General features: G+C 38.4%; 1 protein-coding gene across 6 annotated transcripts in view; it reads right to left on the bottom strand.

Annotated features, from left to right (window-relative positions):
• Positions 1 to 1,061: 1,061 nt before the first annotated feature.
• Positions 1,062 to 21,319, bottom strand: part of LOC146484985 (mucin-like protein) — a 37,075-nt gene continuing 16,817 nt past the window's right edge. For 5 of the 6 annotated variants that reach the window (XM_085103867.1, XM_085103865.1, XM_085103866.1 and 2 more), the window contains 23 exons: positions 20,580 to 20,609; positions 20,228 to 20,260; positions 19,802 to 19,831; positions 18,930 to 18,959; positions 17,631 to 17,785; positions 16,587 to 16,976; positions 15,320 to 15,420; positions 14,770 to 14,862; positions 13,673 to 14,253; positions 13,119 to 13,340; positions 12,289 to 12,621; positions 11,622 to 11,876; positions 10,809 to 11,002; positions 10,362 to 10,698; positions 10,148 to 10,273; positions 9,052 to 9,174; positions 8,480 to 8,602; positions 7,327 to 7,455; positions 6,849 to 6,977; positions 6,102 to 6,214; positions 5,400 to 5,515; positions 4,398 to 4,772; positions 1,062 to 3,390 (listed from right to left, as the gene is read on the bottom strand). In XM_085103867.1, the coding sequence (XP_084959993.1) occupies positions 3,273 to 3,390; positions 4,398 to 4,772; positions 5,400 to 5,515; positions 6,102 to 6,214; positions 6,849 to 6,977; positions 7,327 to 7,455; positions 8,480 to 8,602; positions 9,052 to 9,174; positions 10,148 to 10,273; positions 10,362 to 10,698; positions 10,809 to 11,002; positions 11,622 to 11,876; positions 12,289 to 12,621; positions 13,119 to 13,340; positions 13,673 to 14,253; positions 14,770 to 14,862; positions 15,320 to 15,420; positions 16,587 to 16,976; positions 17,631 to 17,785; positions 18,930 to 18,959; positions 19,802 to 19,831; positions 20,228 to 20,260; positions 20,580 to 20,609 (4,136 nt within the window). In that variant the 3' untranslated portion in view covers positions 1,062 to 3,272. The remainder of the gene's footprint in view (positions 3,391 to 4,397; positions 4,773 to 5,399; positions 5,516 to 6,101; positions 6,215 to 6,848; positions 6,978 to 7,326; positions 7,456 to 8,479; positions 8,603 to 9,051; positions 9,175 to 10,147; positions 10,274 to 10,361; positions 10,699 to 10,808; positions 11,003 to 11,621; positions 11,877 to 12,288; positions 12,622 to 13,118; positions 13,341 to 13,672; positions 14,254 to 14,769; positions 14,863 to 15,319; positions 15,421 to 16,586; positions 16,977 to 17,630; positions 17,786 to 18,929; positions 18,960 to 19,801; positions 19,832 to 20,227; positions 20,261 to 20,579; positions 20,610 to 21,319) is intronic. The other variant, XM_085103869.1, reaches the window with a different exon arrangement.

Raw genomic sequence — 21,319 nt, 5'->3', positions numbered from 1 at the left:
ACAATGGCTAGTTAACACAAGTAAGATAAATCATTTAAAATGTTTGTAAAGGGAATAAAATCCATGATTCCTAAAATGGCCTCCAGGGAATAACTACAACTCAAAATACTATGATTCCTCAAAACTGCGCTCCCGCGCTCTCTCCAAGTCCTAAGACCATTTTCAGTCAAGTGATCTAATATAGCTCTCCAGAAAATCCTTCGAAACGCGGAGAACTCACTTATTTTATGCAATCCGGCCCTTAGTGTTGGTATCTAGCCTTTTGACAGAGTGACATGCCGATTGTTTCGTGCTCCGCGACGTTACTATAACTGTAAAATGAAGCAACTATATAGAACAGGAATTTGATCTAAAAGGCTTTTAAAAATGAGTTTAGGAAGAACACCGGCAACAACAAAAGGAAAACTAATTGCATCCTTGTTCTAGAGGTGAGTCAACAACCTCGTTTCCAGGGTCCTCTCCTACTCGACCCCCGGAACGAGGTTGGCAGCTTTTTTTGTCAGTGACATATCACTGTAATACTAATAATAGGCCAATTCCGAGTTGCTTTAAACCTCATTACGAAAGCGAGGCTAAATGCAAAGCTTTTTATGTGAAAATTAGGTTTTTTTGCACATGAATGAAAAGTAATTTTCACAATAAATACTATGAGCGAAGCCTCCCTTTCATTGGAATTCGTCAGTCGCTGTCTTTTACGTTGAAGTTTGTTTATTAAACGCCTTCGTTTTCGTTTTCTTTTGCTCTCTCTTTCTCTTCTTTCCACGTTTGTCGACATATTCAACGAGTACATGAATTTATAGCTTTCTTCAAATTTACCGTTTGTTTTCCTAAAAGCAGCTGGCCACGCAACTTCCCGCCGAAGCAGGGTTAAACTTGAGTGTGGCATTTCACAATGGCTTACATGGACGGGCGGACGTAAGTACGGACAATCGGACAGTGCCGTCATAACCAAAACTAAAATTTTCCGCATTCATGGGTTTACCAAATTCTCTTAGCTATGGGGCTCCGCGTGCGTGCCTTAGGCGCGCGGAGCTCCGCTATAAAGGATAGTTAACAGACAATGCCCGTGCAGTACTTTATTAAACTTAAATTAACTCGTGATATACCTTTTTCTCATCAGCATGTCTTATTAAAACGCATTGCTTCGTCGGTGGGCTCGTTACAATACAGCCGCACAACTTGTACAACTATACTGCGATGGTACAAAGACTCTTATCCCCTGAAACATTACAAACTGACAGGAGTTTCCCACCTGGAATGTTGCCCAATCAGAATCCAAGCCAGATACGTCACATCATGCGGTAAACGATAACAATGACAATATTTACTATGTATTGCCAAATAAAAAATTGCTCATGTCCCGCTCCTACTTTTTTGCTCCTTTTTGCCCAATGCCCTCGCGCCCTTATCCCGCTTGGCTTGAAGGAAATGAAAACGACTCCTACGCAGGCTACTAAAACATTCGCCAGCTATATACGGCCCTGTTTAAGATGGCTCAGTTTACTAAACTCTTGTTATATAAGAAGACAAAAAAATTTTCGAAAGAAGAAAACTTCACTTAGCGGGAGACACATACCCTTCGCTTGCTCTTCAGCGAAGTAATTACTGTAGTCATAAAAGGAGTCGACGGATTCAGCATTAAGTGACTGGAACATATCTTTAGCCCGCAACTCCACAACCTCCCCACCCCTGGTGTCGACTTCCAGTCAGTTTAAACACGTTGGGGGAGTCTTCACATTTCACAAGTGAAACAATGGATAGTACACAAGTGAGATGAATCATTTAAAATGCTTATCAAGCGGATAGAATCCACAATTCCAGAAATGGCCTTCATGGCATACCTCCTAGTCAAAATACCATGATTCCTCGAAACTATTTGGGTAGAATACCACGCGCTCTCTCCACGTCCTAAGACCTCATTCAGTCGAGTGATCCAATATAGCTCTCGACAAAATCCTTCAAAACGCAGAGAACTCACACTTATTTTATTCAGCCTGACCCTTAGTGTTGGTATCTAGCCTTTTGACAGAGTGAGATGCTGATTGTTTCGTGTTCCGCGACGTTACTATTACTGTAATGTGAAGCAACTAAATAGAACAGGAAATCAATTTGATCTAAAAAGCTTTTAGAAATGCCTTTAGGAAGAACACCAGCAACAAGAAAAGGAAAACTAATTGCATCCTTGTTCTAGGGATGAGTCCATCAGCTCTTTTTGTCAGCGACGTATCACTGTAATAGTAATAGGCCATTTCCGATTTGCTTTAAACCTCATTACAAAAAGTAAAAACCTTATTACGAAATTGAGGCTAAGTGCAAAGCCTTTTACGTGAAATTTAGTTTTGCCGGTTTGCATTGCACATGAATGAAAAGTAATTTTCACAATAAATACTAAGCACGAAGCCTCCCTTTCATAACAAATTTCAAAGCAATACGGAAGTAGCCTATTAGTTTGTGTTGTTATTGGTAAACTTGGTAACTAGGGAACATGCCAACGCGAAACTCCATCTCATAGTACGAATCAAAATCAGCTTAAAAGAGCCGCAAAATTATTAATTACCATAAGAAAAGTCTCCTGCCTTGCCGGAAGCTACGGAAGATATGTTGTAATGTAATCCGGCAAAATGGCTACTCGGTCAAGGAATAAAGGACTTCGTTTTTAGTTCAAAAGTCCTCCTCTGAGAGTTAAACAAGCCAGCCGTTCTGATAAAAAAGAGTCTGGTTAGCAGCATGACGTCATCTCTTCATGAAAAACTTCCAATAGTATTTATTCCTACATTTTACCTTGTAGATATTAGGCGGATAAATTTTAAAAAACTCAAATTTTTTATAAACATCAAGCTAGAAGTCTTTAAACAGAAAATTCCGGTATAAAAGGGGTGTAGTTGTCCTCCACTTGTTAATCAACCATCAGAGCGTAAATAACGACAAACAGCGTGCGTCTTTTTTCTACGATCCTTACTGATAAAATTGGCTTAGCTAGTTTCCGGAGTAAACCCAGATATTCGAATTAGAAACTGATGTCTCATATTGCTAAGGTGATATCATGACATTTTTTTTGTGGGACAGCTTTTCAGAGGAAGCTTGAGTCAAGTAAGTCACCTTGGCACGACTCAACGGCACCTAAATTGCAAAAACACACCCGCAAAAATGTGAAAGCTTGGACTTTTATAACGGAACTTCTTCTTTAAATGGCCTTCAAAAAGGAGTGCTGCGATCCAAAGAAAGCTTTTTTGCAGAAGGTTAAAAAACCTTCAGATTCAGCTAAACTGTAATTACAACTGACTGTCCGCGTTATGATCACGTTCCAAGGCTTTATTGTTGTAGCTCTCCATCACCACTGGATCCTCAGCAACTTGGTTGGAGCCCAGTTTCACCCTAGACCTTCCTTTCCTGTTCAACCGGGAAATAAGGAAAGAAACAGAGAGATGATAAATTCCTACTTTCGATCTGATCTCAATTCCGTCCCTAACCCTATAGTCAACATTTCGCCTAGTGTCTAGATACCTCCTAAGGCGAAGGTTGACCGCTCGCCGAGAGCGCGGGAGGGAAATCGATGATAAATTCTTTCGGCTTCTGCTCTCATTTCTGTCATATAAACCCTCAACCTCGATATTTCGACCAGTGTCTAGATGTACAGCTACAATAGGTCTACAGCGGCACTTGGGAAAGGTTGCCCGTTTCGTAAATGCCACTGCTGGTGCATGGGCAGATTAAAAGAAAAGACAAGGGGTAGTGATTGAAACTGCAAGTAATGTGCTCTGGGGGCTTGTTTAAAATCCTCCTGTGTCCCTGTGTCTTATTCCGCCCTGCAATGCATTCCATTCTGCCACCGTTCCAGGGGAAAAAAGCTATTTGAATAAATGTTTCCTTTTATGCCAAGTTTTATTAAATGAATGCATGCTTCAAATTTTGTACTGAGGTTATAACCTAGCACTTTGAAATAAGTTGATAATGAAATTTGAGCCACAAGCCAAGAAATCGATATGTCTCCATCTAAGACATTACTTTCATTTGTTTTTTTTTTTTAACATTTGATTTCTATTATATAGTTTTTGCTAATGTTTGTCTGAAATACCTTGAGCTTCTTTCCTTTCCTCGGTAGAGGTTGCGGTTATAAACTGTTTTCTTGACAATAACAAGATAGGGTTCTTACTGAAATTAAATCACTAAGAGTCCAAAAGCCACTGGAAGCCACTCAACCCACTATTTTGACAACTTTAAAAACCTACCTAGACAGAGTGAATATAGAAAAATAATGGGTTACTGTGACTAGCCTTCTACGCAGAAGCTCTTTAGGCTAGTCACGCATTTCTCTTCAGGGAACGAATGCGTGACGAGTCCAAAGTAGCATTTGCGCGAGGCTAGGCTGTGGGCACGAACAAAAAGAAATAACTTACGACCAGAACGCGATCACTATCATAAAGATGATGACAAAAACTCCAGCACCAACACCAATGGCAATCCACTTCCAGTTTTCACTGCTTTCTTGATCAACTGGTTTCTTTTTGGTTGATGCTGTTGGTGATGTTGTTGGCTTGGAGAGAAATTCCACATCTTTGATGGTCATGCCAGTGGCATTCTCCACCGCTGATCTGTACGTCAAAACAATGTTCAGCAGTGTGCTACGTGGTAGTGTCGAGACATTTCCGATGAACAAACCTATGGGCTGCTGTATATAAAAGGCCACCAGAAGAGTGCCCGAGTTGCTACTCGGGTAACCAGGTAGTAGGTGAACTTGGTCAGCGGCGTAAAGATAGAAAAGGAGGGCGCGCCTAATTAAAGAAAAAAAGTATTAATTTTTTTATAACGTTTTTAAGTTTTATTCAAAGGTAAACAATGAAGTTAATTTGTCTTCACTGTCGCGACAAAATAATCCGATTTTCCGTCAGTGTCGATTATCCATCACTGTTTACCTATGTGTACGGGACCAGGAGCCCATTGACGGGACTCAGAGTGACGTCATTCTTTTATACACGGGCTGTTTGTGTTGTTTGAGAATTTTTTTAGAAACCTATCAAGTTGCCATGAAAAATATTTCGTTGCTGTTGTCACATCATGCAAACAGGCAATTGCCGTCACTAATAAAGCCAAATGATTGGTGGTGACACTACGGTGGATTTGAAAAAAGTAGAATGGACTTTAGTAATGCTCCATGAAACATCCATTGATCCATCCAAGGTGAAAAAAAGAGGTCATTTTACTTTTTATGCCGGAAGTGTTACGCTGGTTCATGCTCCCTCTTTGCTCATTTCCTTACTTTCTTTCCTTCTTTTTGCTGATAATTACAGCAAAGAGTTTTAACTCTTAAAATTTTATTTCAAATTATTGAGGAGAAACCACATTATGGAAAAAAGAAAAAGAAGATTAAACTTAAGGAAATTAGGTATTTTTGTTGTTACCTTTTTCGCCTTGCCTCCTTCAGAGCACATTTGGTCCTGTACTCAGTACAGTATTCTGTTGTCACAGAAGCCATTTTTTCCTTGAAAGACTTGTCCGTTTTGAAATCCCATTCAAACTGTGAGCGATATCAACATATACTATGTCAACAAAACCTTTTAAGTTATTTGTAAAAACATAGTTTTTATTAACATTTGTTACTTACCGATCGGCTTCAGTCCAGCACCTGATTTGCCTAATGTATAATGTAGGCGCAAAATAATGCTTTAAATATAGCTGAAACACGCAGTCATCGTTCAGTAAAGGACACCTGAACACTAATTAAACTCCGCTGCTCTCCATACACACGACACTGAAGGACAGTTTATTCCTTGCGACCACTGATTCATTTTGGCGACGATTCAAATTATCAAATCGTGAATTAAATTGCAGTTTGAAATTTGAGCACCACTCTAGTTTGGACAGTGAACAAAGACGTTCCCTTGAGGGATCCCCCAGTGCAATTTGGACGATTTTTATTGTCACTTAACATGTTGCCAACAAATCACCGGTTAAAAAAAAAAAAAAAGAATTATCAAGCCTACAAAATAAATTTAATCCACAAGCAATACATATGCATGATAACTGCATTTTCGGGAGTATGGGGAGAAAAGAAGGTTAGCATGCATATGTTGCAAAATATCACCAGCAAGAACATTACTCACATTGCTTTTACTTGCATCAATTGAGATCTGCACGGCCTCCTCTTCTTCTTTCGTTGATGGCACACGTGGCGTGGGAACAGCAGGGGTCGGGGCCGACTCGTTCTTCGCCAGACCTTAAAAGAAGTAACACATTTAAAATTGCTTGCTACACTCATTCTCCTTATTAGTGCAAGAAAAAAAAACATCCGCTTTTTAAGACACCAATTGAAAGAATCCTTTTTCAAAAGGCATTATGGATGGGTCCTGAAAGTTCTTTTCAAACCCGTTTGCACTAATTAGTCTGACAAATTTTAACGGAAAATGAAAAAGAAACGTATTAAATTTAATTGTTTATCTTTCAAAGTAGGCTAGTGGATCGGAAGCATTTTTGCCACGAAGAAAAGAATGCTCAGGTAAGAGGCATTAGCTTCGTATAACATCTGTTGCGGTTTTAACCCTGTTTTGGCTTGGCTATTTTAGGTTTAGAATTCGTGAGCATCGGGTGGAAGGTGTAGATTCTACCCAAGCTCTTCATAACGTCAAGAGCATTATGACATGACGACTAAACTTAAAGGGAATGTAGTGCGTCCAAATGTTTTTCCTTTTCTTGAGTTTTGCAATATCGAACAAAGAAGTTGCTAGGCAAATGTTAGGAAAAGTATCGAGGTTTGGCGGATTTTGCTTGAGAAAGTTTTAAATGTTTCTTCTCCCCCAGGTTGCGTAGGATTAATGGTAATGACACTGCAACAGATTTGGTGATGTGATTACCTCTGCATTTGCCATCAATAAAGTACAGGCCCTCGTCACATTCGCATTTGTACGAGCCGCGGGTGTTGACGCACTTGTGAAACTCATCCGTACAGTTGTACAATTCTTCATCCATACACTCGTTGATATCTGATTGAAAACGAACAAAAAATATGTGTAACAGTTTACACAAGTACAGTTGCTATGATGTTTGCTATCTTCCGACAGAAAAGCATTTCGCTAATTCACCAGTGACCTCTTCTATTCAAAATAGGGATATTACATGGTGTGCATATTATACGTAATATTGAACGTGTTTGGATTTGACAAAAAAGAAAACAGATAACACGAAGATCGTAACGAAAATAAAGAACGACCAACACAGACGGTTTATTGAGGGCTGTAACTGTGTTGATTCCCCAGCGCTACTCCGTTCTCACAATCAGTGGGTATGTAACAAAAAGAAACATAAGATTTTATGTGATTAATGGATAAACACCTTCACAATCGTATCCATTCTTGCTCAGTTCAAACCCCTTCAGGCAAGAGCACTTGTAACTTCCTGCGGTATTTTCACAAATCTGATTGCAGCGATGAAGATTCTTGGTTGGATCGCATTCATTGATGTCTAAAACGATGAAATTTATATTCAATTGTTACATGAACCTCAAATATTTCAAATCAAATCAAATCAAACGTCTTATTCTCTACTCCCCTTGGCTGCCTCGGGTCTTTTCTGGGATTATTTACAACACCGTGTGAGAGACATTGCCAGACTGCTCGTGGCACAGTGAATGTGAATGTGAATTTGAGATAGAGGGGTGGTCACAGAGTCAGATCGAGTGAAAGCACTGTGAGACGGGGCTTACGGGTTTTTGTCCTTATCTGAGAAGACTAGAAGGTCTACCATTTGCAGATGTCAGAGCAAAGGCAGCACTTTCTCCTCAGTTAAAAAGACCCTGAGTGTTGGTCCGGCGAGAATCGAACCCGGGCCTACCACTCCACAGTCTGGTACTCAACAAACTGAGCTAGCCACGCGGACATGAAAAAGAAATTGACTAATTGTCAAATTGTGGTGTTCATGTGTCTCGTGGTGGCTAAGGAAACACAAATAAGATACATTGAACATTTTAAAACTCCGATAAAGAGTCTATCGAAAGCATGGATATAAAGTGTTTGTACACTTTTTAAGAGTGAACTACTGCTAGAAATAAATTGTTAGACACACTGAACTGGCATTAGCTGAAACTATTGATTTGTTTACCACTCATTTCGGTAAAGACCACTAGTGTTTGTTCTTAGATGTATGCCTCCTTCTTTGTGGAACGTTATTTTTTGCAAAAAGTTCTCAGACACTGCGCACATCACGGTTTGCGACCGTCAGTGTCCCTATTCTCTAAGCACTTTTTTTACTCTACTTTGCATTCCCAGTGGACTGCGAGAAACATGGATAATAAAACTGAACTCTCCCCTCCCGACCCACCCCCCCCCCCCCCGCTACCCTTCTTTTTAGTGTGACCTTCTGTAAAATGGCAGAGCAAAGAAATAAAAGCTTGTGAAGTCAAATTAGGTTTTTGTTTTAATAAATACTTTGAGTTGGAAGTTTACATTTACAACTACAGACACATTACACTACGGAATAGAAAGAATACCTTTGCATTTCTTGCCATCGCTTTCCAACTCATAGTTAGCAAAACAGGCGCACATTGCAGTGTTGTCTTTTTCTGTAAAGCAAACGTGTTGACAGCCAGGATCCGAAGAACAGGGGTTCATAGCTAGAAAAAGGAAAGTAAAAGCAACAGCGCAAGTATGTTTAGTAATCTTATACCACAACTACAAGCAGCCCGCATCCCACATTGTAAATAAACTAAAGCTGTCTATCTTCTTGTGTTTTGTAAGAGAGAAAGAGCAAAACTACACAACTGGACTGACACAAAAATATTTCTTAAACATGTGTGGACGGAAGTCACATCGCATGCTGTGAATTACACTCTGAAAATACAAGTCGGACTGTTGAGCAACCCGCGCGTAAAGTGGTCCGAATGCACCACCCTGACCGAATGTTTGCTGCTCAACTTTGCTAGGTGGTTTTAATAGAAGATCTGAAAGATTTATTTAGTTCGCAGTTAAAGAATCTGAACTTTTTAAATACAGTTGTATTCGAATGACAAAAATTAACCGACGAAAGATGCACAAGTATATAAAAATAAAACAGGGAACATACGAATGCATTTTCTCCAGTCAGCAGGATCTGTTTTGAAGTACTGATTGCAAGAACAATTGTAACTTCCCGGCGTGTTGACACACTGCTGCATGCAGTCACTTGATGGTACACATTCATTGATATCTACAAGAAATATTACGAATTAAAGCAATTAAATGAAGACACAGTAAAGACAACCTTTATTGCGTCGGAGGGAACAAATTTGAGTTTTTGATAATATCGGTATCGTAAGTTATGGTACGTTTTTGGAGACGCATTGGAAAACTATTTGGAGTTCCAGGAGACTGAACTTATAACTTGAACCCCCTTCCCTTGACATTTATTGCGTTAATATTATGAGGCAACGGCAAACCATGTGGCTTCATTTGCGAAGTCAATGCATGAACATTGGAACTGGACACAGACAATGACATATTAGTTAAGAAAGCCTGCTAACATCTGAAAGTCACCCCCCCCCCCCCCCTCTCTCTCTCTCTCTCTCTCTCGAACACCGCCTGAGACTCTTCAGAGCGACAGTTGAACCTGCGTTGCTATATGGTTTCGAGACGTGAACGGTCAACCAAGAACGGTTGGACAGACTCAACGGTTGCATTACGCGTCTCCTTTGCATTGGACACAACGAACTCTGAAATTTCCTGCCTATGCTATGCGAGCCACTGACCAACAGATCAATGACATCATTTTGTGGGAACCAAATTCACACTCAACAATACTTTCATATCTCAATACACTATTCGGGTGCAACCAAACAGAGTTCCACGGTCTGCTTTTGGATAGACAGCAGTGGAACTTGGAGCATCCTGAAGCGCACAACTGGCAGGAACCCAGTCGACATCAGCTCTCCCCAAACTATTAATTATAACTTGATAGCTATGAATCGAAAAAAATCCAGTTGCACTGCAAAATTATCTATTTCCTAAATAGTAAATGAAAACAATAAATTAAAGTTTGCTTCACTTATTATGTTGATATTATATAGCCTGCTTCGAAAACAGTTTTTCGGTGTCAGTAAACAGTTTTGAAGAGGGATAAACCATACATAATGGCAAGGTATTTTTCAAGATTATTGTATCACAGATATCGACCTAAGTTTTACCGTTGCAGCGATGTCCGTCGTCATTGAGCTTATATCCATCGTGGCAGTCACAAGCGAAAGATCCCGGGACATTGACACAGATTTGTTCACAGTTGTTCGCCTGACCACTGAGGCATTCATCGATTTCTAACAAAATAATAATAAAAATAAATTAAAGAGGCTTTTGTATAGATATCATACTTCATGTCTAATATGTTGCCATAGTCACACCCACCTGCACACTGCGCACCATCTCCGGTATACCCGGATGGACATGGTCCACACGTATATCCACTGGCATTGGCTGGTGGCGGAAGATCAGTGCACTTGACTCCTGGGTAGCACGGTTGACCATTCATCTCACAGGCGTCAATGTCACTATCACAGAATCTTCCAGTGTAACCTCCCTGACATTCGCATCCCATATAAACAAATTTGCTGTCAGTGTTGATCGGGTCATCTTCTTCTGGCTGCACACACTGACCACCGTGATTGCAGGCACACATGTTAATGGTGGGACTCCAGGTTGTACTAGCACCTTGGTCATCGGTAGCAACGAACGCTAAATCCAGCTAAAAAACAAAAGCAAAAAAAGTCTACGAATTTTGTCTTTGTCAGATGGTTTGTTTTTGAGTCTTTCCTTTTTCACTTGTGATTTGTTTGGTTGGCAAATGAAGCCTACCTTTTGCGATGATGTAACGCGCCAAGTAAAATGAAACACGTTTCCAGTTTGGTTCACCGTGGCGCCCGAGGGTTTGTTTATCACTTCAAAAGTAATCGTGTCGTTATCCTCTGCTGCAATATCCAGCTGAACAGTTTCATTAAGTGTGACGTTTATCGCACTTGGAACATTTACTATCTTGGGTGGAAAATTGTCTATAAAGTACAAAAGAAACAATCAAAAGACAGTGAATCATTTATTTTCATTTCCTTTGAGAGAAGAAAAAAAATCGTAAATGATTACAACGAATCGGTGTGGCGAATAAAGTCCTTGGATAATTAAGAGGAGAAGAGTGTCGGGAAAAAAGTCATTTCACTAAGTGTTACAGTTGTTGCATTCTCTTATTGAGTTTAAATACATTTGAAGTAATTAGGGCGATTTCGTGGCTGATTGAAGACGTCTTTTGTCTTCATCAGTAACTAGTGGTAACCTTATGTTGTTAGAAATGCGATAAACAACGGCTACGTCGATCAAAATGTCAAACTGACGAAAATCCTTTCTGGGGCAGCGGATTGTGCCAGTAAGTGTGATCTTCTCTTATTAAAAAGCGTATACTTAACTTCCCACTTTGTTAACCTTCATTGTAAACAAATATGTACCAATACTGCCGTAATCGTTTATATTTTTTTTGCTTGTGCTGCTGGCTTTTGCCGGAAGAACCCATTAAAAATCGAAGCAAATACATAAATATTTATTAAAATGTAAATAAATAAGTAAATAAATAAACAAATAAATAAATATCCATATCTGACCACTAAATCTTTTAGTACTTACCTAAAGCCTTTGACTCATTTACTAACTGACTACTTATGTCTTTGGTTGCCATGCCAACAGACAGGTCATTTGTTGAGGCCACGTCAAACAGGCACTCTTGATCATCTCCACACTGAGCTTCAGCTGCTTGCTTTACACTGTCGTTATACCACTTGATATTATCGGGGAACATGGGCAAGAAGTCAAGCCTAGCAAAGATATCCACGCTTTCATTTTGAGCGTAAGAGAACAACGACTGCGATTGGTTGATTTGCCCTGAGATTAATTAAAATATTCAGTTAGCTAGTATACTGGGTCATGTATTTTTGTTCGGGAGTAGGAATAGAATACTGCTTATGCTTCTAGGTAGAATAGAGGCCGATAGAGAGATGTTTACCAATTACTTGTAACCTCGTGGCATTGCAACTGACCTTACAGGTCAAACATATATCTGCCGTGAGACAAGACAGTGGCCTGTGTAGTTTGACAGGGTAACCGGTTTGACAACAGGTGATGACCATTAATCCTCATAAACCTAGCTGAAGTAAATGTAACGAAATAAATAGGGAAAAGTGTATATTTTTAGATTCGAAATATTAAGATTGAAACAATCCATATCACACAGAATAAGATACGCTTATTAGATCAATCATGAGGGCAAAAAAATTGTTGCTATAATTATACTCACATTTAACACCAAATCCGAAGTGAATTTCTCTTGGTGTTGAAGATGGTGGCAACACTGTACCATCAGGCAATGTGAAGTCGTCATCCAGGTTATCATTCCAAGTTCCCAGCAACCCTTTCGTGGTATTTTTATAATCGTCCCCAGGAGTGACCACAAAGGACAACATTTCCTTTTTCTCGCAGAACTGCACAGACGTTGTTGACGGGAAAGAGACTTCCAGACAGTTCTCTTCAGGTTTGGAGACAGAAAGGTTTTCAGCGATTTCTACGCTTCGGTTTGTAAGATTGCTGTAACCATTGTAGACTTTGTGGTCGATCAAGATATCTATTCCACCTGAACAAAAAGAATAAACAGTAAGTGAACCCTTGTCTCAATTATTCATATCATAAATAATTGAGAATGAGCCAGGTAAATTACATGCAACACCTTTTAAGGACACTGTCTGTGTAATTGCGCTAAACTAAACAGAGACCCCATGCTGTACGCAAAAAATTTCGGACAAATAAGACAAATAATTTGCAATAGAGGCAGGATATAGCTAAATTCTGAGGCGAGGAAGGCCATGATTTCCAAAGACTCGAACTTATAATCCAGTTTTCTCAGCTAAAGATCGAAGGTATTAGTCATTTAACAAAGTTTATTTATGTTAAAGTTATATGGAAGATACGACAATTATCAAATCCGAGGTTAAGGTGTGTGGGATGTGTGGTTCATACAATTGTGGCATACGCAGTACGGACCTATAAAAAGGACGTCAATGAAATAAAGAACGTTGGCTAATATTTCCCGGTCACCAAAACGCTGTATTTTAACTTTAATGTATCCTTCACCTCCTTTCTTCACTCTGACTTCAACGGTGCTCGAATTTTCTTCTTTAGCAGTTCCAGCTGTGAAAATTGTAGCATTTGTTGAATCTCCCTGTGCAGGGCTGGTCCTGGCTTGCAACTGGAATGCTCCGTTTTGTGCATCGATCATCACATATTCTCCAAGACCATTGAACGTGTAATTTCCACCATCAAGAGTTTTGATATGAGGATCACCCCAAAACCAACCTTAATTAAGGCAAAAATACATCCCGTATCATGTTAACAATCTGCTGATGAATAACGATATTGCACATACTTTCTTCTTAGTCTCTTAAAACGAAAAATAAATCCAGTCACAAGAAGATTGAATGGCCGGAATTGAAATTCGTAATTATTTCTGTCTGAATAGACAACGTGAAAATTCATCCGAATTAATAAAAGATCTGCGAAGTATTTCTATAGATGACGGATTCCAATCGAGAAGAAAAGCGTCAAAATTGCAACTGTGGTGTTGAAAACAGTTGAAGAAAGAAATAAATAAAGAAAAAAAAATTACTAAGTAAGTAAGAACGACTTACGTCTTATTGGAGGTACGTAATAGTCGCAATTATCAGATGGACGATAACGATAAAACAGGCTGCACAAAGGTATATCAACACAGCAATATTTGTACGCTTGCAGGTCAGTGAAAACCTCTTCCACGTGATTCTGCCTATAAAATACTTCCACTTTAACCCGACTCCCATCAGGTGGCCCAATCTTGAGAGAGCCCCAGTCTCCCGGCCACCGCGTTGAATAACAACATAGCTGTGTCATCGCAATCGTTACAAATCCCATGTTGGGGCTGTAATGGGAGAAGATTCTGGAGCGCCTGGACCTGAAACACATCTTGGGCCAGGATGACCTCCAGTCCCAAAAGAATCGTCTGTCAAACCATGTCTGCCTCACAGAACAAGGACATGCCATACGCCAGTCTTGTCGAACTAATTTGTTATGCCAATAAAGAAAGTTAATGTTTTCTTGAACCAAAGCCCACGTAAAGCACTTCTCCCGTGCGTTTTTCACATTGTTGTTCTCGATCCTCCAAAAATGTCTTCCCAGTACACCTGTATTTCCTGCCTTGTCGTCGAGGCTATACATTCCAAGCACAGTACCCGAGCTAAGACAAAAGTTAACCAAATGAAAACGTTAAAATCTTCGTTATCTTATACTGATTGCCAATACAAGTTTTTATTATTATGAAATTGTTGCTGGAGGGAATCCTGGCAGGTGCCCAACAACAAAGAAATTCCACCGTGAATTCCCTGAATTTGCTACAATTTATCGCTAAACGATTTTTGAATGACAAGTTTTTATTAGCGTGACTAGATGTTTCCATGGCAACTACAATTTCAGACGAACGATTTTCAAAATTCGAAGTTTAGCGTCGTTACTTTTTGAATTTTGTTTCACTTTAGCGTCATTGCAAACGGTTCTGAAATTTTGGTGTGATGGCCGTATTGGTTTACCATGTTGGTTTACCAACATAGCAGTCATGACGTCACCTGTATGTTTTCTATTGAGGTATATTATTAATCTGATTACGCATCAAACTATAATAGAAAAATCTGATTAAGTGTACTACCAACAGTAAAACAAAATTAACCAACCAAACAAAAATTATATTCCTTCTCACCCTTTCATGTTTAAGTAGCTTTTGCCAGCATCTCCTGCATTCCAACCAGCGACAGGTATACCACGCGCATTTGTCCAGTAACGATAATACAATCTGAAAAACACAACATTAAATCCGTTTTAGTAATTTAACTATGGCAACAAAATAAACAATGGCTACTAATCATAGTTAGTTAGTCTCTGAGCTTTCTAGCGGTTGGTAAAAGCGAAATTAAAAGCATAATTCAGACGAAGGTTTCCTGTAACTCTCATGCGCTTGACTAGTTTTGTATTAAGCCTAAAACGTGTTTTGTCGACACTTTGCAAGGTACCTTTGCATGGTTTGGAGCAGAAGAACAAAAGAAACACGTGATTCCAGCTAACTTGAATCTAATGGAAAAGTATGGAACACATGATACGAAAAAAAGAGGAGCCTCCTGCTACGTTCTTAACTGTCTAAGATTATTCTAAAAGTAAAACAAAATGTTAGTCTGCAGCAGCCCCTTATTTTTCTTAGGGATAACAAAGAGAGCGAACAAATCAATTAAGCTACAATTAGAAAAAATACTTACGGTAGTACCGGAGCGACCCACTGAATCCCTCCTTTAGGATAATTGTACATCAAAAATGTGTTAAAGCCATTAGTTATAATGACAGCTTGGAAGGTGTTACTCTGCAAGAGCAAAAGTTATTAAACGTGGAACAGGATATAATTTCCACCTTAATAATTTCACGAATAAGAGTATGAGCTACTAGTATTTCATCCACAAACTATTTAGTCATAACGCATGACCCAGTATTGCAAGTTAAAAATTAAATAGTGTAGCTTTCTAAAATAGACGCCTAAAATAGACGCTTGGGCTGGTGAAACGTTTTGTTGCAAAATAAGATTAAGAGCAGTTAGAAATTAAAACCAAAACGTATGCTTATTATAGTCATAAATATGTAGTTACGATTGTTATACTATGCAGCTTTTAAAACTAGCCTAAAACATTAAATCTTAGGGGATTATAATTCTATTGATGAAGAATTTTAATAATTTTCTTTTTTATCGACGCAATGCTTATTATATGACGTTTTTAACTACTGGAGTTGAAAACATTTTAATGTTAATTGTGTTTTGTTTATCTTGACTTACCTTTGAACTAGCTTACAGGTATCTCAACCGTATTATTAGCTATAAAGCGGTAGTAGACCTGCACCTTTCAAAAGCTCTATTTTCACTGGACCCTGATATCCTGCAGCTGCATTGTTTTTTAGGATTGCAAACATTGTTCCGTTGTTCGTTCCTCTCGGCCATTACCATACAATACGTTGGAAATGGTGCAGGTCGTCCCTAAAGCCTACTGACCACGTTAAATAATCTAAGTTGTTGTCGCTATTATTCACAAGACTTCAATGTTACAGTGGTACGAAGTATGATCGCCATCTGTACATGCATTAAGGAAGGTGCCTCCTTTTGTTATTGCACAAACGTTCTGCGCATCTTGAGGTGGAGCGTTAATCCTCTCAGATGTTAACAAGGATTTTTGAGATCCAAAAATAAAATTAGGGTTAACCACGACCTTTTCAAAGTTAATTAAAGCTTTAATTTGAAAATCAAAAATGCAGTACGTCAATTATGTATTTAAAAGCTTTTTTTAGGATTATTGTCACTTCGTTATCTCTGAAAAATGCATGGTTAACAATAAACAATAATTTTCCAGGCTCCCTAGGCTACAATAGCCCTTAATAAGATCTGCGCAACTTTCACCATAGTCATAACCTGTGCAAATTACTTCTGTATTAGGTGGCACCGTCCTTAAGTTTTGCATTTCTTTGCCACATGTCAATACCTACCCACTGACAGTCAAGCGTGAAGTTGCTACTGTTGGCATTGTTGTAGTAAAAATAGTACGGGTAGTAGACATACGGGCACAGTTTCTCCCATGTCACCACAAGAACCCAAGTGGCATTGAAGTTGCTGAATTTTCCACTTTTATCGTAGTGCTGAACGTGCCGAGAGGCTAATTTTAGGGTATCAATGTTTGACGCGTTGTTATCTTTGGTGTCCTGGTACACGTGATAGTACACCTTTGATTGCCCAGCTTTGAAAGCCACATACTGATCTGTTTTTGCCCAGAATGGTGCGATGATCGCCATATTTTTAAACCAACGATAGACACCAAATTTCTGTGGCCACCACCAGCTCCATTTGTAATTGAGTTGGATTTTGCCATTCCGACATATCTGGAAAGTATAAAGATAACATAAATACAAAGATAATTATAACTGTAATTTTGTTATAATTTTGTCGAATTTCGTCCGTTGTTGTCCCAACATTTCGACCGTTTGTCTACAAATATTCGATAAAAATGCATTTAATTGTTTGCGAAAAGGAAAAATTCCAAACTAACGAAAAGTCTCAAGAGGCTAAAACCTCACCTACATTTCCCCGCTTCAGTGAATCAAAAGTTAGATGCAGCGAAACTTCATGTTCCATGTTCCTCGAAGCTAGAGGCAAATTGAATTAAATTATTTATTACTCCCATTTTGAAATCACTGATGATCCTTGCAACCTGATTGGCTCTCAACAGTGCGATTTATTCCCAAATTGCACCATTTTTTGCTCCAAATCGCATCCTTTTTTAGCCCATCAAAATGGAAATGAAGTAGCAAAAATAGGATATTAATATTGACGATAAAACTCTGGGATTTCAAAATAGGCGTAATAAAGTGATAATTGAACTTTGTGTCGTGCAATTTTGGTCTGAAATCATACTTGTGAGTTCAAATCAAACTCGCGCTGCGCGCTCGTTCGGTTTTGAAATCACGCGTATGATTTCAGACCAAATTGCACTCCACTCAGTTCAATTACCATTATATATCCACGGAAATACCTACATGTAACTTGTGGTGTCTTTTTCCAAAGAATGGAAATCCAATCCGGTTTGTTCTTATCTCCAGACAGTATCCGTAGTAGGTGTTATATGGAAGCCGAAACTCGTTATCATTTCGCCGTGGGCCATAAGGATACAAGTTGTCCTCATGTGGAATCCCTTTAAAACAGAAAATTTGATCAAGAATTACATTCGATACAACTTCATAACTGTAATTTATGTGGGCTGTAGGAATAGGAAGATTTTAATTTTTCCGTGTCCCCCCATTAATGATCATGTTTGGAATCAGAGGACGCGTGACCGCGTGGCGTCATGTTCAACGCAAACGGTGCGTTGTTCACTCGTGGATTTAATGGATTACAAATATCAGCCTAGTTCGTTCTGCTTACCATGAACAGGAATGTCGAAGACGTTGAAGGCTGACTGAACATTAAAAAATAAAGTGCAGCCCACGCTATCAAACTTTACCGACAAAAACATCAACAATCGTTCTCTTAAGGAAATAGAAATACATTGCCTATTTTAAGGTTGCCCTATACCTTCAGAGGTGTCTCGCGTCCAGGCGATGTAGCGCGTCCGGTTTAAACTGTAGATACCTAAACCCTTATATCAAATTAAAGCTTATAGAGCTGGCTATCACACTAAACCAAGAATTTTGAAATAAAATGAATTGCCGAATTTTTAGCGTTGTTTTCTCGAATCAATTTTTTCACTTGGAGGAGCCACTTAAAAGAGCCAAAACTCAAACGGAATTTGTTCGTTTGCCCTCAAATCTGGACAGTAGCTAGTTTAACACATAAACAACAAACACATATCTGCGAATTTTTTCTTTCGAAATATTTTTTTCTCCGAGAGCGATTTTTGTACGATCACTCCACATTTTTTTCATCCTATTTCGAAATTGCTCTATAACTTTTCACTGTGCGATTGAATATGGCAAAACGCAGACACGTTTTTTTAGCGCTTTGGGTCCGGAAACTGGGGAGCAAATTAAATTAGCAAAAAATTCTTGGTATAGTTTGATAGCCAGCTCTATAAGCTTTGATTTGATATAGGGGTTTAGATATCTACAGTTTAAACTGGACGCACTACACCGCGAGGCACCTCTGAAGGTATGGGGTAACCTTAATTAAGTTATTCAGTTTTGCATACCCCGTGTTTTTGTTACAGTGCTGTATTTCTTACAAGGCAGGCAAATGTCTGTTAATTGGATATGTAATGACTGCACGGAAAAGCTCACTTTGCTAACATTAAGTAACAGGAACATTTTCTACAAACTTCACAAAGGCATTATAGGACTCACTTTGGCTAGTAGGCGGCTCAGCAGTGGTAGCTGAAAAATAAACGTAGATAAAAGCTTATTACAACAGGGAAAAAACCGGAAAAGATGCACTCCCTTAACTAAGCTATATAGGTATGGGCCGCCAAAAGGGGTAAGGTTTGTGAGCCGGTGTGGGTTAGGGTTACACAGCAACTTTGATCTCAAAGTCTTAAAATGGATATGGTTTGCATAGAACAGGTTTGATAATAACAATAATGATAATAATAATAATAATAATAATAATAATAATAATAATAATAATAATAATAATAATAATAATAACTTTATTATTTACAAGAATAAAATCTACTAGATACAGTTTGATTCTATTAAATTATTAATAATAATAACAATAATAACAATACTAATACTAAAGATTTCAATAGCACCGTATCCGTAGGCCCATAGCATTTTACAATTGAATAGACTACAAGAAAAATTTTACATCAGTAATGGAAAAAAAATTTACATCAAATTCTTGTTCTAAAAATTAAGATTAAAAGTAAAAAATTAAAAAATTTAAAGTTCTTATTGCAGTATTTATATTATGTACATCATTCTAGCAAAACTTTTACTTGAAATGTTCTTTGAACAAAAAAGTCTTTCTATAAGTTTTAAATTGATTTAAGAGAATTTCTCTAAATTTGAGAGGCGAAGTCTGAAAATGGAGATTAAAATCATATGTTAGTCTGAAATGAAGTAAGGGTTTCACTCAGGAAAACGAGATGGAACACTCCCACCAAACTTCCACACACACACACCGTCCCGACTCAAGAGACAAAAGATACAATTATTACTTTCATTCTCAAAATATAGTACTAAATTTTAAGATGGAAAGGTATGCCACAACTTACTTTGGTTTGAAGGTGGCTCAGTAGGTGCGGCTAAAAAGAAAATGAAAGCGTCAGAGAGATATATACTGACATCTAAGTACGTCAGTGTATAAGGGCTGTATGATGACCAGCACTTATATGAAAGGTAACCTGATACAAGAGTATAAGATCCGTATATATTTTGTTGACATTATCCCTGACGCATACCGATCAATATACTGTACGGACCTTACACGTCCTGCCACTCCTTATATGTTCCATATACGACTTTGTGTACGATCTAAGTAAACAACGGTAATTCCGATAATTTCACGCAATGATTATTTAAACGTAAAATTATTCAAAAACTCATTTAAAAATGTACAAACGCAAACAATGGTTTTTGGAATAAGTACGAAATAGAACGCCCAATACTTGTTCCCAACGAAAAGATAAAGAAGAACTTACTTGGATCAGTGATCGGTGTTCCAAAGGTGGTAGCTACAAAAAAAAATGAAAATTATGATGATATTATGACTAAGTAGTGCACAGTTGTTTGGCAGTAGTATGACGCAAAGCAAAGCAAAAGTGTACTGTAAAATAAAGTGTACTGCTGCAAGTGTACGCAGGAACGTTTACACTTCCGTTCGTGGTCCTTTGCAGTTTATTCTTTACTGATAAAGAACGAAAATAAAATAACACAAGAGAGAAAATTAATAGCCATTTCCAGCTTTCTTTAGTACTGGCAGTTTCATTGTTGTAGCTGAACTGCAGGAGTTCAGAATTTGGGACTATTTTTCTGTTTTTTGTTACCAATTACATTGGTTCTGAGGTGACACAGTTGTTGTACCTGGAAAAATTAAACTATGGTAAGACAGTTAACGTGTATTTATTTCTAACGTTCTATGGAATCGCCGTTATTACTGAAAATTTATGTTAAAGTTAATGCAATTAATGCTAAGATTGGACAATCGGTAAAAACTCGACAAAAATTATCGTCAGTTATAAGATGATTCTTTACTTAGTAACAACATAGAAAAAACTGATGTCCAAATTACAAAGTGAAAGTGTTCTGAAATATCACTTTCTATATATTAAATTAACAAAGAAACCAATCTACAGTTTTAATTCAGGCGATGGAGCAGATGTATTGTAAGTAGCGAGGTGATCTATGAGTCGGGGGAATATTCCCTGTTATATAGAAACAAGAGACAAAAGATAGAATTATTACTTTCATTCTCAAAATATAGCACTATTCACAAATTTTGAGATGGAAAGGTATTCCACAACTTACTTTGGTTTGAAGGTGGCTCAGTAGGTGCGGCTAAAGAGAAAATGAAAGCGTTAGAGAGATATATACTGACATCTAAGTACGTCGGTGTATAAGGGCTGTATGATCACCAGCACTTATATAAAAGGTAACCTGACACAAGAGTATCAGATCCGCATATATTTTCTTGGCGTTATCCCTGATGCATACCGATCAATACTGTACGGACCTTACACGTCCTGCCACGTCACCCACTAATATGTTCCGTATACGACTTTGTGTACGACGTG

The sequence above is a fragment of the Pavona decussata genome, unplaced genomic scaffold (genome assembly GCF_977016875.1).
Source record: "Pavona decussata unplaced genomic scaffold, jaPavDecu1.1 SCAFFOLD_28, whole genome shotgun sequence".
NCBI classification, from domain to species: domain Eukaryota; kingdom Metazoa; phylum Cnidaria; class Anthozoa; order Scleractinia; family Agariciidae; genus Pavona; species Pavona decussata.
Note: the sequence above shows the minus strand (reverse complement) of the source record. Positions and strands in the feature narration are given on the sequence as shown.